Source organism: Capra hircus, chromosome 20 (genome assembly GCF_001704415.2).
Source record: "Capra hircus breed San Clemente chromosome 20, ASM170441v1, whole genome shotgun sequence".
NCBI lineage: Eukaryota > Metazoa > Chordata > Mammalia > Artiodactyla > Bovidae > Capra > Capra hircus.
Window position 1 is genome coordinate 14,680,532 of NC_030827.1, and position 13,380 is coordinate 14,693,911.

The 13,380-nt window shown below is 36.4% G+C and overlaps 1 protein-coding gene across 1 annotated transcript in view; it reads right to left on the reverse strand.

Annotated features, from left to right (window-relative positions):
- CWC27 (CWC27 spliceosome associated protein homolog) overlaps window positions 1-13,380 on the reverse strand; it is a 253,969-nt gene that overhangs the window by 217,329 nt on the left and 23,260 nt on the right. Inside the window, exons 3-7 of the mRNA XM_005694639.3 lie at window positions 12,419-12,531; window positions 8,925-9,068; window positions 7,396-7,494; window positions 6,273-6,376; window positions 3,548-3,617 (exon numbers count right to left, since the gene is read on the reverse strand). Coding sequence (XP_005694696.1) covers window positions 3,548-3,617; window positions 6,273-6,376; window positions 7,396-7,494; window positions 8,925-9,068; window positions 12,419-12,531 — 530 coding nt within the window. The remainder of the gene's footprint in view (window positions 1-3,547; window positions 3,618-6,272; window positions 6,377-7,395; window positions 7,495-8,924; window positions 9,069-12,418; window positions 12,532-13,380) is intronic.

Genomic DNA, 13,380 nt, shown 5'->3' on the forward strand with positions numbered 1-13,380 from the left:
CTTTTTTGATGATCCAGCGGATGTTAGCAATTTGATCTCTCATTCCTCTGCCTTTTCTAAATCCAGCTTGACTATCTGGAAGTTCATGGTTCATGTACTGTTGAAGCCTGGCTTGGAGAATTTGGGGCATTACTTTGCTAGCGTGTGAGATGAGTGCAATTGTGCAATAGTTTGAGCATTCTTTGGCATTGCCTTACTCTGGGATTGGAATGAAAACTGACATTTTCCAGTCCTGTGGCCAGTGCTGAGTTTTCCAAATTTGCTGGCATACTGAGTGCAGCACTTTCACAACATCATCTTTTAGGATTTGAAATAGCTCAATTGAAATTCTATCACCTCCGCTAACTTTGTTCGGAATGATGCTTCCCAAAGCCCATTTGACTTCACATTCCAGGATGTCTGGCTCTAGGTGAGTGATCATACCATCCTGGTTATCTGGCTCATTAAGATCTTTTCCTTATTGTTCTGTGTATTCTTGCCACTTCTTCTTAATATCTTCTGCTTCTGTTAGGTCCACACCATTTCTGTCCTTTATTGTACCCATCTTTACATGAAATGTTCCATTGGTAGTTCTAATTTTCTTGAGATCTTTAGTCTTTCTCATTATACTGTTTTCCTTTATTTCTCTGCATTGATCACTGAGAAAGGTTTTCTTATCTCTCCTTGCTATTCTTTGAAACTCTGCATTCAGGGATCTTTCCTTTTCTCCTTTGCCTGTCACTTCTCTTCTTTTCACAACTATTTGTAAGGCCTTCTCAGACAACCATTTTGCATTATTGCATTTCTTTTTCTTGGGGATGGTCTTGTACAGGTCTGCCTCCTGTACAATGTCACAAACCTCCGTCCATAGTTCTTCAGGCACTCTGTCTATCAGATCTAATCCCTTGAATCTATTTCTCACTTGCACTGTATAATCTTAAGGGATTTGATTTAGGTCATACCTGAATGGTTGAGTGGTTTTCCATACTTTCTTCAATTTAAGTCTGAATTTGGCAATAAGGAGTTCATGATCTGAGCCACAGCCAGCTCTTGGTCTTGTTATTGCTGTCTGTACAGAGTTTCTCCATCTTTGCCTACAAAGAATATAATCAGTCTGATTTCGGTATTGACCATCTGGTGATGTCCATGTGTAGAGTCTTCTTTTGTATTGTCGGAAGAGGGTATTTGTTATGACCAGTGTGTTCTCTTGGCAAAACTCTATTAGCCTTTGCCCTGCTTCATTCCATACTCCAAGGCCGGATTTGCCTATTACTCCAGGTATTTCTTGACTTCCTACTTTTGCATTCCAGTCCCCTATAATGAAAAGGATATCTTTTTTAGGTGTTAGTTCTAGAAGGTCTTGTAGGTCTTCATAGAACCATTCAACTTCAGCTTCTTCAGCATTACTGGTCGGAGCATAGATTTGGATTACTGTGATATTGAATGGTTTGCCTTGGAAATGAACAGAGATCATTGTGTCATTTTTGAGATTGCATCCAAGTACTGTATTTGAGACTCTTTAGTTGACTATGATGGCTACTCCCTTTCTTCTAAGGGATTCTTGTCCACAGTAGTAGATATAACGATCATCTGAGTTAAATTCACCCATTCCGTTCCATTTTAGTTCGCTGATTGCTAAAATGTTGATGTTCACTCTTGCCATCTCCTGTTTGACCACTTCCAATTTGCCTTGATTCATGGAGTTAACATTCCAGGTTCCTATGCAATATTGCTCTTTACAGCATTGGACTTTACTTCTATCACCAGTCACATCCACAGCTGAGTTTTGTTGTTGTTTTGGCTCCATCTCTTCATTCTTTCTGAAGTTACTTCTCCACTCTTCTCCAGTAGCATATTGGGCACCTACCAACCTGGGAGTTCATCTTTCAGAATCCTATCTTTTTGCCTTTTCATACTGTTCATGGGGTTCTCAAGGCAAGAATACCGAAGTGGTTTGCCATTCCCTTCTCCAGTGAACCACGTTTTGTCAGAACTTTCCACCATGACCCCTTCAAATTGGGTGGCCCTACACAGCATGGCTCATAGTTTCACTGAGTTAGACAAGGCTGTGGTCCATGTGATCAGACTGGTTAGTTTTCTGTGATTGTGGTTTTTAGTCTGTCTGCCCTCTGATAGAGAAGGATAAGAGGGTACAGAAGCTTTCTGATGGAAGAGGTGACAGAGTAGTTGGTGATATTGATAAGAAATTTAAAAAGGAAGTTATCATGTGAAAATGAATTTAGTTTTGATATCTAAAAATAGTGATGTTTCCTGAGGACAACACAGAATGAGGGATAAGAGCCCAGAGGAAATATTTGGCTTTATCTCCTACAGTTCAGAATGTTATTAACAGTATACAAGTGGTAACTGAATCTATGGTATTAAACAGATCAATCAAAGATACTGAAGACAGTAAAAGAAAAAAAAATTATGACTAAATTCTTACTTACACATGCCCATTTTAATTCAGTTTTAATGCAAGAGGTATAAGTAGAGTGCTTATTGTGTGCCCAATAGTAGAGCTTACCAAACCAGGCTCAATGATGAGGGAAGCATGCAGATAAAGAAGTAAAGACAAGGGTAAAAATAAAGTGCTTTTAAGTTGATGCTATTGTCAGTGTCAGTAAGAAATAGGTGACTGTGTTAAGTGAGAAAGGCAGTACTAGGTTATAGGTGACTGTGTTAAGTGAGAAAGGCAGTACTAGGTTACAGAGTTTTAATTACATACTACAAAAAAGACTTTGAATCTTATCCTTTAGGTCTCAGTGTTCACTACCTGTCATGAAAGGATGAGATGAAAATCTAGGAGAGTAAAAATCCTTTAAGATGATTTTCTTGGGGCATATTTGTCAGAATCACTGCTTTAAACAATGGTACGGTACTGTAGGTGTTTCAGCAATGAGTACTGTGATGAAAGGGATATTGAGGAAAACCATACTTAAAGGCCTAAGGGAAGCATTGGTGGGGTAAAGGCCAGGAAGCAATGTATAACCTTGAGACGTGGATTTTATAGAGACAGCTGTAGGTTCAGCTCTCAGCTTTAGCAGCTTACTAGGTATGTGACTTTGAGCAAATTATAACCTATTAGTACTTTATTTACTCATAGGTAAAATGGAAATAATAATACCTACCTTACAGGGCTGTGATGAGAATTAATAAAAAGAATAAATATATATAAATTATATTAAAATGAAGATAAGAGCTTTGGTCTGTCACTGTTTATTACAGTAATATTAATAACAAACTATCTAGTAATCCAATTAAACCAACAGCAACTAAAATCTGAATCACGACATTAAATCATTCTTTAACCCCAGTTTGTAACTGATTTTTAAAATGCCAGATTAAAAAATATATTTCAAATCATTTCAGAAGTTGCAAATATTACTGACCACACAAATCATTTTATGAATCAGTTCAATGAACATTTAAAATTTGCTGTAAAACATGTAAATAATGCTGTCCTATATATAGCACAGATACAAAAATAGATACAAAAATGAATGAGAATATAGACCCTAATCTCTTTTACAATTCTGAACAAAGGGCAAATTAATAAGAGTTTTACCTGACTAACTCGATTCACTTCCTCCTCTTCTTCCTCAGCTTCCTCTCCAAATGAAAGTAAACTAAAATTTCTATTGAAAAAGAAAGAAGGAAAAAAGAATGAAATAAAATTAGAAAGAAAAAGTTAAACAAAACTTATAAATATCCTATTTTCAAAGCAATAGAACACAATTTACAAGAAGAAACACATTCTCTCAGTAGACAATAATTACTAAGTATTCAGGGGAAATATACTAAGGATATATATATTTTAGCATAACATTAAATGTTTAGTCCAGATGTTTTATATATTGTTGTTGTTATTCAGTTGAAAAGTCATGTCTGACTCTGCTAACCCAGGGACTGCAGCACACCAGGCTTCCCTGTCCTTTGCTGTCTTCTGGAGTTCGCCCAAATTCATGTCTATTGAGTTGGCGATGCTCTGTAACCATCTCATCCTCTGCTGCCCCTTTTTCCTTTTGCTTCAATCTTTCCCATATTTCACATACTAGACTAAACTAATGACCAAAAATCTATCCTGAAAACTATGATTAAATACACTAACTCAAGCATGACAGAAATAATTAAAGCTTTCTGTGGGTTTCCCAGGTGGCACGCACAGTAAAGAACCTTCATGTCAACGCAGGAAACATCAGAACCTCAGGTTCTGTCCCCAGGTCTGAAGATCCCCTGGAGGAGGGCACAGAACCCCACTCCAGTGTTCCTGCCTGCAGAATCCCGTGGACAGAGGAGCCTGGTGGGCTACAGTCCACAGGGTCGCAAAGAGTCGGACACGACTGAGCAACTCAACACAGCATAGCATATTATCAAATAAGGATTGCTAAAAAACTAATAAACATACAGCTCTGAGGGTACTATAAATGGGAAGCAATTTATCTAGTGTCTGCCAAAATAATTTCAATATTTTAAAATTAGTAAGTTACACAAAATTATGGGGTGGGGGGAAGCAACAAACTTAGCTAAGCAAACAGCCCATGGGAATAAAAAACTAACTTTTGTCTTTTTTGACTCTTCAGATTAATACATCACAAGGAAGATACATAGTAAGTTATTAAAACTCCTCTGAAATACTGGAAAAACAAAAGATCAGGCAATAAAAGAGGAATTTCATTTCAAAACTTACTTAGATATAATCAGTAACTATCACATCACCCCTAACATATTTGCTATGAATTAAAAACAAAAACAAAATATCCAACTTTTGGCTTTGCTGTCAAGATAAATCAGTGATGAAATATTATATCTGAATATAGTGACAGTGACTTTTCACCCAGACATAAATTAGTAAAAATAAATTAATACAAACTAAAATAAATAAATATATAGTTGTGTAAGAAGTTATTTTGCCACAATATATCAACTGCCTATTAGAGTCTGGCTCATATTTGACAGTTTATAACAGCAACTTAACTAACATTATAGGATATCAAAGAAAGGAAATGAATATGTATTGAATACCTACACTACTGGGTATTTTCAAATTCCCTTTCTCATTTAAACTTTGTAATAAGCAGATGCTATACTATAAATCTCTATTTTATAAGATGGGGAAACTGAAGCTCAAAGATCGGTAGACTTTGCTTCCTATAACTGCAGTAGGCAGGATTATACTTAAAGCTTTCTGAATCTAACACTTATATGCTGCTGCTAAGTTGCTTCAGTCGTGTCCAACTCTGTGCAACCCCATAGATGGCAGCCCACCAGGCTCCCCCGTCCCTGGGATTCTCCAGGCAAGAATACTGGAATGGGTTGCCATTTCCTTCTCCAATGCATGAAATAGAAAAGTGAAAGTGAAGTCGCTCAGTTGTGTCCAACTCAGCGACCCCATGGACTGAAGCCCACCAGGCTCCCCCGTCCCTGGAATTCTCCAGGCAAGAATACTGGAATGGATTGCCATTTCCTTCTCCAATGCATGAAAGAGAAAAGTGAAAGTGAAGTCGCTCCGTCGTGTCCAACTTAGCAACCCCATGGACTGCAGCCTACCAGGCTCCTCCGTCCATGGATTTTCTAGGCAAGAGTACTGGAGTGGGGTGCCATTGCCTTCTCCAACACTTATATAAGTACAACAAAATCCCTAAAATGGATGCTACAGTATAGTAAAAGAGAAAGTTGAAATCTAACTCTCTGATACCTATTTTAATAAAACAGACAAAATTAATAATGTAAAGAATATTACTCACAGAAATACTGAAGCAATTTCTGTTATTAGAAAACTATTCTCAGGAATTAATCCAGAATACAGAAAGAACTTTATGTGTAAATATATTTATAATAAGCTTATTTTAATAGCATCAAAATAAAAAGTGAGAAAGTTAAATAATATTAACCATGCAGTCATTATATCCTTCATACTTTACTTTCTAAATTCTTTATCCTGAGCATGTATTATTAGAAAAACACGTAAACAAACAAACAAAAGTTTCAACAACTCATTTATATAAATAATTCTTGTGGTGGTCATAAATATTTATCTATTTATTAACAGGTTTCATCAGACATCTCAGACAATACTTTTTTGGCGTAAGTTTTTAAGTTATACACTGTATTTGAATATAAGAAATGTACATCTAGAAAAAGAAACACACACAGATAATTTAGACATATATCCTGGTCTAAACTGGCCTCCCCCTAAATTACTAAACAATTATTACAGTAGGAAACAAAGTGAACTAAATAAATCAGTGTTGCTTTTCAAGTTGAGGAAAAAATCTTTCTACTCTGATTACTTTGTGCCTTTGGGTTTCAATTTCTTTACTTCCTCCTCTGGTTTCTCTTTTTTCGGCTTTTTTATTTCTCTTGGAATGATGTCATCAAAAGGATTAAATAAAACCTATGAAAAGACATATTTTGAAAATATTACTCAATTTTTTAAATTTCACAAAAAAATAAAACCAGTATTTAATTATGGTGCCATTAGTGTCTATAATTTCTCTTCATAGAACCAGTATAATGATATATATACTTCCACTTACATGGCCTCATTGGATTCTCCCAGTAATCCAATATGCTATTAAGGAAAAAATGTTTTATACTTATTTAACAAAAGGGAAAGACATTCAAGAAAACAATATATAGTTAGAGAGACAAGCTCGGGTATTTTTTTTTTAAACTGAGGTATTCTGACTTCAAATCAAATGTTCTCAGGTCCTTGTTTTCTCAATGAAGGATCGCTCTTAAATTACCAAAGACAACACTTCACTGGGCTAAATAAACCTAATTCATCCAGCTTTGCACCATGGAATTTTTCATTCATTGGATTATCAGCTTAGGTTTCATCCTTGAATTCAAAATCTTCCATTAAAAAAATTCTTAATCAGAAACTGTAACTGTTAAGGGACCAGACCTGAGCCATGACAGGCTCAACAAGCTATACTAGGCCTAAGATTCAGATTCTTGTAAAACCTGAGTCATGATTCTGGGCAACCACACCCTGGGAAAGTCGACCAAACCTGAGCCAATCTGGATAAGGATGCGGGATTTGAAAATCGCATGGGCGCCTATGGCTCAGCCAATCATTACCCGCCAGCTGTACTAAGAACCACCTGTATAAAAGCAGCTGTGATTCAGAGCCGCGGGCTCTCCTCAAGACTCCATTGTGCTGGATGAGACGGGAGCCCTAGCTCGAGCTAGCAATAAAACCCCTTTATGTTTTTGCATTGCTGTGGACGTCTTATTCTCTCAGTTTTGGGGACTCGGACTTCGGGCATAACAGTAACTAAATTACAGAGCTAAAATCCAAGTTGTGATGTTAATTTAGTATAAAGCCTTCATCTGATAACTGAACACAAAATATTCAATTTCTTTTAAGTGACAATTAAAGTAATATATCTCTAATAATCATGCTCATACCTCACAACTTCTTATTTTATGTGGATTTCTTGGTCTTTCTTCATCATCAATGTCTACTTCTGTCAGGCGTAGCATGTTATATACTGTATCCCCTGTAACCTATCAAATAAAAAAGGAAATTTAATTGAAAATTATTAAATTAATTCTTTGAAATCAGGGAGGACTTTTGAAAATATTTTTAAAGTAATTAAAAAGGCATTTCATATTGTTATATAAGATTATATGCATTAAACAGCACAAATAAAGCAACATAATCCTAAAGGGAAAGGTTTGACAAACTTTAATTCCTCAATAAGATTTTTGGGAAATTTCCAATATATACTTAATGTCAGTTTTTATTAAAAACACAGTGCCAAGTAACTTCCTTCTGAATGACTACGTTTTGTTCAAACATTATAAACAAATTTAGACTTTAGAAGAGGGTAAAACAAGCAAATAATAAAAACAATGTGGTAAGTGCTTTGAAGACATTATCATGCTTAATCCTCAAAACATCCTAAAATAGGTACTATCATTATCTTTCTTCTCTAGATAAGAAAATTGAGGCTGAAAGAAGTTGCAGATCCGACAGCGACGGCCTTTCTGACTTCTAACTACTATGCTATACTTTGCCTCTACTGTGTGAGTTATATAACATCGGTTGTAAACAATGGTGCAGAAGGACAACCTAAATATCATTTTATTAAATACTTATTTTTTTAAATAACAGGGAGGAAAATCCACAAATATCAGACAGCCTGTGTTGGAGTGGCTCAAAAATATTAAGCAACAATACTGCATTCCATGTTTTTGGCATGACTCCTTTAATCAAATATTTAAAAATCTAAAATAATACCAGTTTTCCAGGTGTGCTGTTTTTTTCTTTTCATCAGCACAAAATCCAGTTTTGTCTGGGATACGGGGAAACCATTCTAACTGAACCAGCAGAGGGAGCTGATACACTAGTGATGCCTAATATGCCTAACACTTAAGGCATCTGAGAACATATTCGTGAAAAGGGATAAGTATGAGGGAAAAAAAAAAAAAACCCTTCAGAATCCCTTTAAAAGAAAACTATTGAAAATTCTATGGAAGTGACAATCTCTGATATGCTGTTAAATGTCAGCAGGATTAAATAGGTACTATTCAAAGTAATATTTCAGGTAAGCAGTTTAAATGTTAACACAGCTTCCACTTTAAACTGAAGGGAATTCATTATTAACAAAATAAATTTTAAACTACTAAATGTTATTACCTAAATGTCTTTCTAAAAACATTAAAACATATCATCTGAGTGACACAGCAGTTAACAATAATGATTAAAACAATTTTAGAAAAAATAAAAATTTTAAGTTAAAAATCAATGACTGGACTGAAACACACAGAGAAAAATTCAGGTAGTCCCTCACAGCTCATTATAACAGGAACACGGAGCATTTCACCATTTTTAGAAATAATAAATAAATATCGTTGGGAATATTTTTATGGAGGCAGCTCTTAGGTAAGTTGATCACATACATCATAGAAGCCTAAGATAACTGGATACAAACCTTTCCAAAGATGGTGTGCTTATTGTTAAGTTCATCAGCTCGACCCAGGGTAAAGAAAAACTGGCTGCCATTATCATGAGGGCCAGCATTTGCCATGGCGACCAGTCCTCTACGATTAAAACGCAACCGTGAATGGAATTCATCCTGAAGCATTAAAAAAACAAAGATTTAGTGAATGTCCTCAGTTATAAGGCCCTTCATATATCAGCTAACAAACAAGGTCCCACACAACTTCTACTGATTTTCACATTTAATCAAATCCAATATCTACTGTTCCTTCAATCTACTAATCTTGACTTTACTCACCTGTGTCTTCTAAATACACTCAATCACAAATTTTTTGTGGAAAGTTGCCTACTTACACTGAGCAAGGTTACTCAAGGGGAATGGATTTCTGAGACATTTCCCAATTCTTCTCATCCCTCAAAGCCATCTAAGCTTTCAGTTCAGTTCAGTTCAGTTCAGTCACTCAGTCATGTCCAACTCTTTGCAACCCCATGAACCACAGCATACCAGGCCTCCCTGTCCATCACCACCTCCCAGAGTTCACCCAAACCCATGTCCATTGAGTCGGCAATGCCATCCAACCATCTCATCCTCTGTCGTCCCCTTCTCCTCCTACCCTCAATCTTTCCCAGCATCAGGGTCTTTTCAAATAAGTCAGCTCTTCGCATCAGGTGGCCAAAGTACTGGAGTTTCAGCTTCAACATCAGTCCTTCCAATGGATACCCAGGACTGATCTTTAGGATGGACTGGTTTGATCTCCTTGCAGTCCAAGGGACTCTCAAGAGTCTTCTCCAAAACCACAGTTCAAAAGCATCAATTCTTCTGCACTCACCAGTCCAACTCTCACATCCATACAGGACTACTGGAAAAACCATAGCCTTGACTAGACAGACCTTTGTTGGCAAAGTAATGCCTCTGCTTTTGAATATGCTATCTAGGTTGGTCATAACTTTCCTTCCAAACTTTCAGAACCATCTATTTCTTTTTTCTCCAGGATAACTACTTTTGAGTCATTATAGAGGCTTCAACGGGCTTCCCTTGTGGCTCAGTTGGTCAAGAATCTGCCTCCAATGCAGAAGACCCCAGTTCAATTCCTGGGTTGGGAAGATCCGCTGGAGAAGGGAAAGGCTACCCATTCCATATTCTGGCCTGGAGAATTCCATGGACTGTATAGTCTATGGGTTCACAAAGAGTCAGAGAAGACTGAGTGACTTTCACTATCACTTTAAAAAATAAGCCACATTTTAAAATCTGAATTAATGGTTAGGGCTTCCCTTGTGGTTTAGCTGGTAAAATATCCGGCTGTAATGCAGCAGACCTGGGTTCAATCCTTAGGTTGTGAAGATCCTCCGGAGAAGGGAACGGCCACCCACTCCAGTATTCTGGCCTGGAGAATTCCATAGACTGTACAGTCCATGGGGTTGCAAAGAGTCGAACATGACTGTGCAACTTTCACTTCACTTCAGAAGCTTCAACTATTCTCTTCTCGATCCTTTTCTGAATGTCATGAAACAACTGTTTTCTTATTTGTTTAATTCAAGGAAGCTAGTGTGATGGTGTTAGGTGCTTTACTATGCTTTTTAAAGTTTTAAGTTGAAATTTCTTTGAACTGGCACTGGTTCCATTTGGCAGTTTTCAAAAAAAACAAGAGCAAGCCATTCTAAGGTGGTTTTCTTACTAGGGTAGGGCTACCTAACATTTACACCAGTCTCTTAGTCAACAGAAGAGCAGATACTAGACTCACTTTTTAATGTAGACATGTTTTATAATCAATGCTTTTCAGAAAGAAAGTTCTTTTCCTTTAATAAATTCTTTTCAACAGATCTAAACTCAAAAGATCATAACTCTGTACACTGTATTCAAAATGACCTAACTGAAAAATTTACCAAGCTTCCCTGGTGGCTCAGTGGTAAAGAATCCACTTGCCAATGAAGGAGACATAGGCTTGATCCCTGGTCCCAGGAAATTCCACATGCCGTGTAGCAACTGAGCCGGTGGGCCACAACTACTGAGCCTGCACTCTGGAGCCTGGCCACTGCAACTGCTGAACCCATGCACTGAAAGGAAGAGAGCCCCTGCTCACCGCATCTAGAAAAAAGCCCACACAGCAGCAAAGACCCAGCACAGCCCAAATTAAATAAAATTAACTTAAAATTTTACCAACTTATCTGTACTACCTGAATAAAATAAGCAAAAATCTCAATTTAGAAAGGAATCATCACAAGAGCTATTCTGTTAACCAAATAATAAAGGAATGCTTCCTACCAGATGGAAGCTCTAAAATTATAAGATATCTCAATTTTGTAAAATATAAAATAGTCTAACAGTGACATTTGAGATTTTTAAAACTATTTCACGCGCTCTAAAGGCCATTATCATGTGAAAATTAAAGCAAACAGTTCAAATATTTTTCTCAAGAGTCATACAGTAGCCCAGTACAAACTTAAAGGAAATTCCAGACACGCTATCCTTTTAGTATAAATGTGAATTTTTAAAAAATTCACATATTTTAAGAGCTACTGATGTTTACTAATAGAACATAATATTGATACCATAAGATTGATAAACAACCCAGCTTTTAGCCTTTACTTGAACCCACCATTATCCTTAATATCGTAAATATAACATTAACTCTTTCTTTTTAGATCTGTGTTGGCAGTTAACAAAGCATTGACCTATTCTTGATTAAAACTTACATCTTTTTCTAACATTTTTTATGTTGCTTCTTTCATTTCCCCGTGTTATGGCATGCATTTTGTGATTTCTTATTAAGGCATGCAGTTTGTGCTACAAAGGTCTACTGTGTACAGTTTAAAATGAATTCTGCCCTGGACTGAACTATGTTCTCCTGGAGTTCATGTTGACACTCTAACCTCCAATGTGACTATACTGAAGAGGAAAAGACACCAAAACGCTCTCTCTCCACCATGTGAAGACACAGTAAGAAGGCAGCCATTTGCAAGCCAGCAAGAGAACCTTCACAGGTGGTGAATGCTACTACCTTGATCTCAGACTTCTTAGCCTCCAGAACTGTGAGAAATAAATTGCTACTGTTTAAACCACCCAGTCAGAAGTACTTTGTTATAGTGGCTCAAGTAAATTAATATAAATTCTATGTATTGTTAAAATAAAATGTTTTAAAATCAAATGGTATATGCAATGTTCTAGAAATGTTTTACATGTGCAAAGTTACAAAGATCAGATAATCAGATATCAGGAAAAATGTTATACAGTCTTTTCGCTGATTCACATTATGCTCATTACCACCTTTAGCTCCACCTGAATTCCATCTAGCATAAAACTCTGTGATAAGACAACTTAGAAAGAAAGCTTAATGGGATAAGTGCTGCACTTATTCTGTATAATCCTAAATATGTTATAGACCCCATTTTGTGTACTAATGTAAAATGCATTTTCTTCTGGGGCTCAATCATTTCAATTAAGCAATCCAAACTGACTTGAAAATAAATTGTAAAATTCAATCTCACCTTGAATGGGACTCCATAGATAGATTCTCCACCAGTCCCTGTGCCAGTAGGATCTCCCCCTTGGACTATAAAGCCAGGCACAACTCTATGAAATATGGTGTTGTCATAATATGCTGGAAGAAAATAAAAAAGAATTTATCATTCTCTGTTATTTCAGTGTTAGGATAAAGAAATGCAACAAATTTCTGAATGTTGATCTTGTATCCTGCTACCTTGCTGAAATCATTTATCAGTTCTAATAGCTTTTGTGTGGAGTCTTTGGGGTTTTCTACATAGAGTATGATGCCATCTGCATATAATGACAATGTTACCTCTTCCTTTCCAATCTGGATAACTTTTATTTATTTTGCTTGTCTAACTGTTATGGCTAGGACTTCTAATACTACGTTGAATAAAATTGATGAGTCTTGTTCCAAATTTTAGCAAGAAGGCTTTCAGTTTTTCACCATTGAGTATTATGCTGACTGTGGGTTTGTTACAAATAGCTTTTATTATGGTGAGATATTTCCCGTCATACCCATTTTGGTGAGAGTTTTTATCATGAATGAATACTGAATTTTATCAAATGCTTTACTGACACGACCACGTGGTTTTTGTCTTTTTTGTTGACAAAACAGTCCCTTTTAAAATTACATCAAAGGTAATATAGATAAGTTGGTAAAATTTTAAATTAATTTTATTTAATTTGGGCTGTGCTGGGTCTTCGCTGCTGTATGGGCTTTTCTCTAGATGCGGTGAGCAGGGGCTCTCTTCCTTTCAGTGCATGGGTTCAGGAGTTGCAGTGGCCAGGTTCCAGGGACACCTAGGAATAAACCTGACCAAGGAGGTGAAAGACCTATATACTGAGAACTATAAAACACTGATAAAGGAAATCAGAAATGATTCAAAAAATGGAGATATCCCACACTCGTAGGTTAGAAGAATTAACATTGTTAAAGTGGCCATTCTACCCAAACCAATCT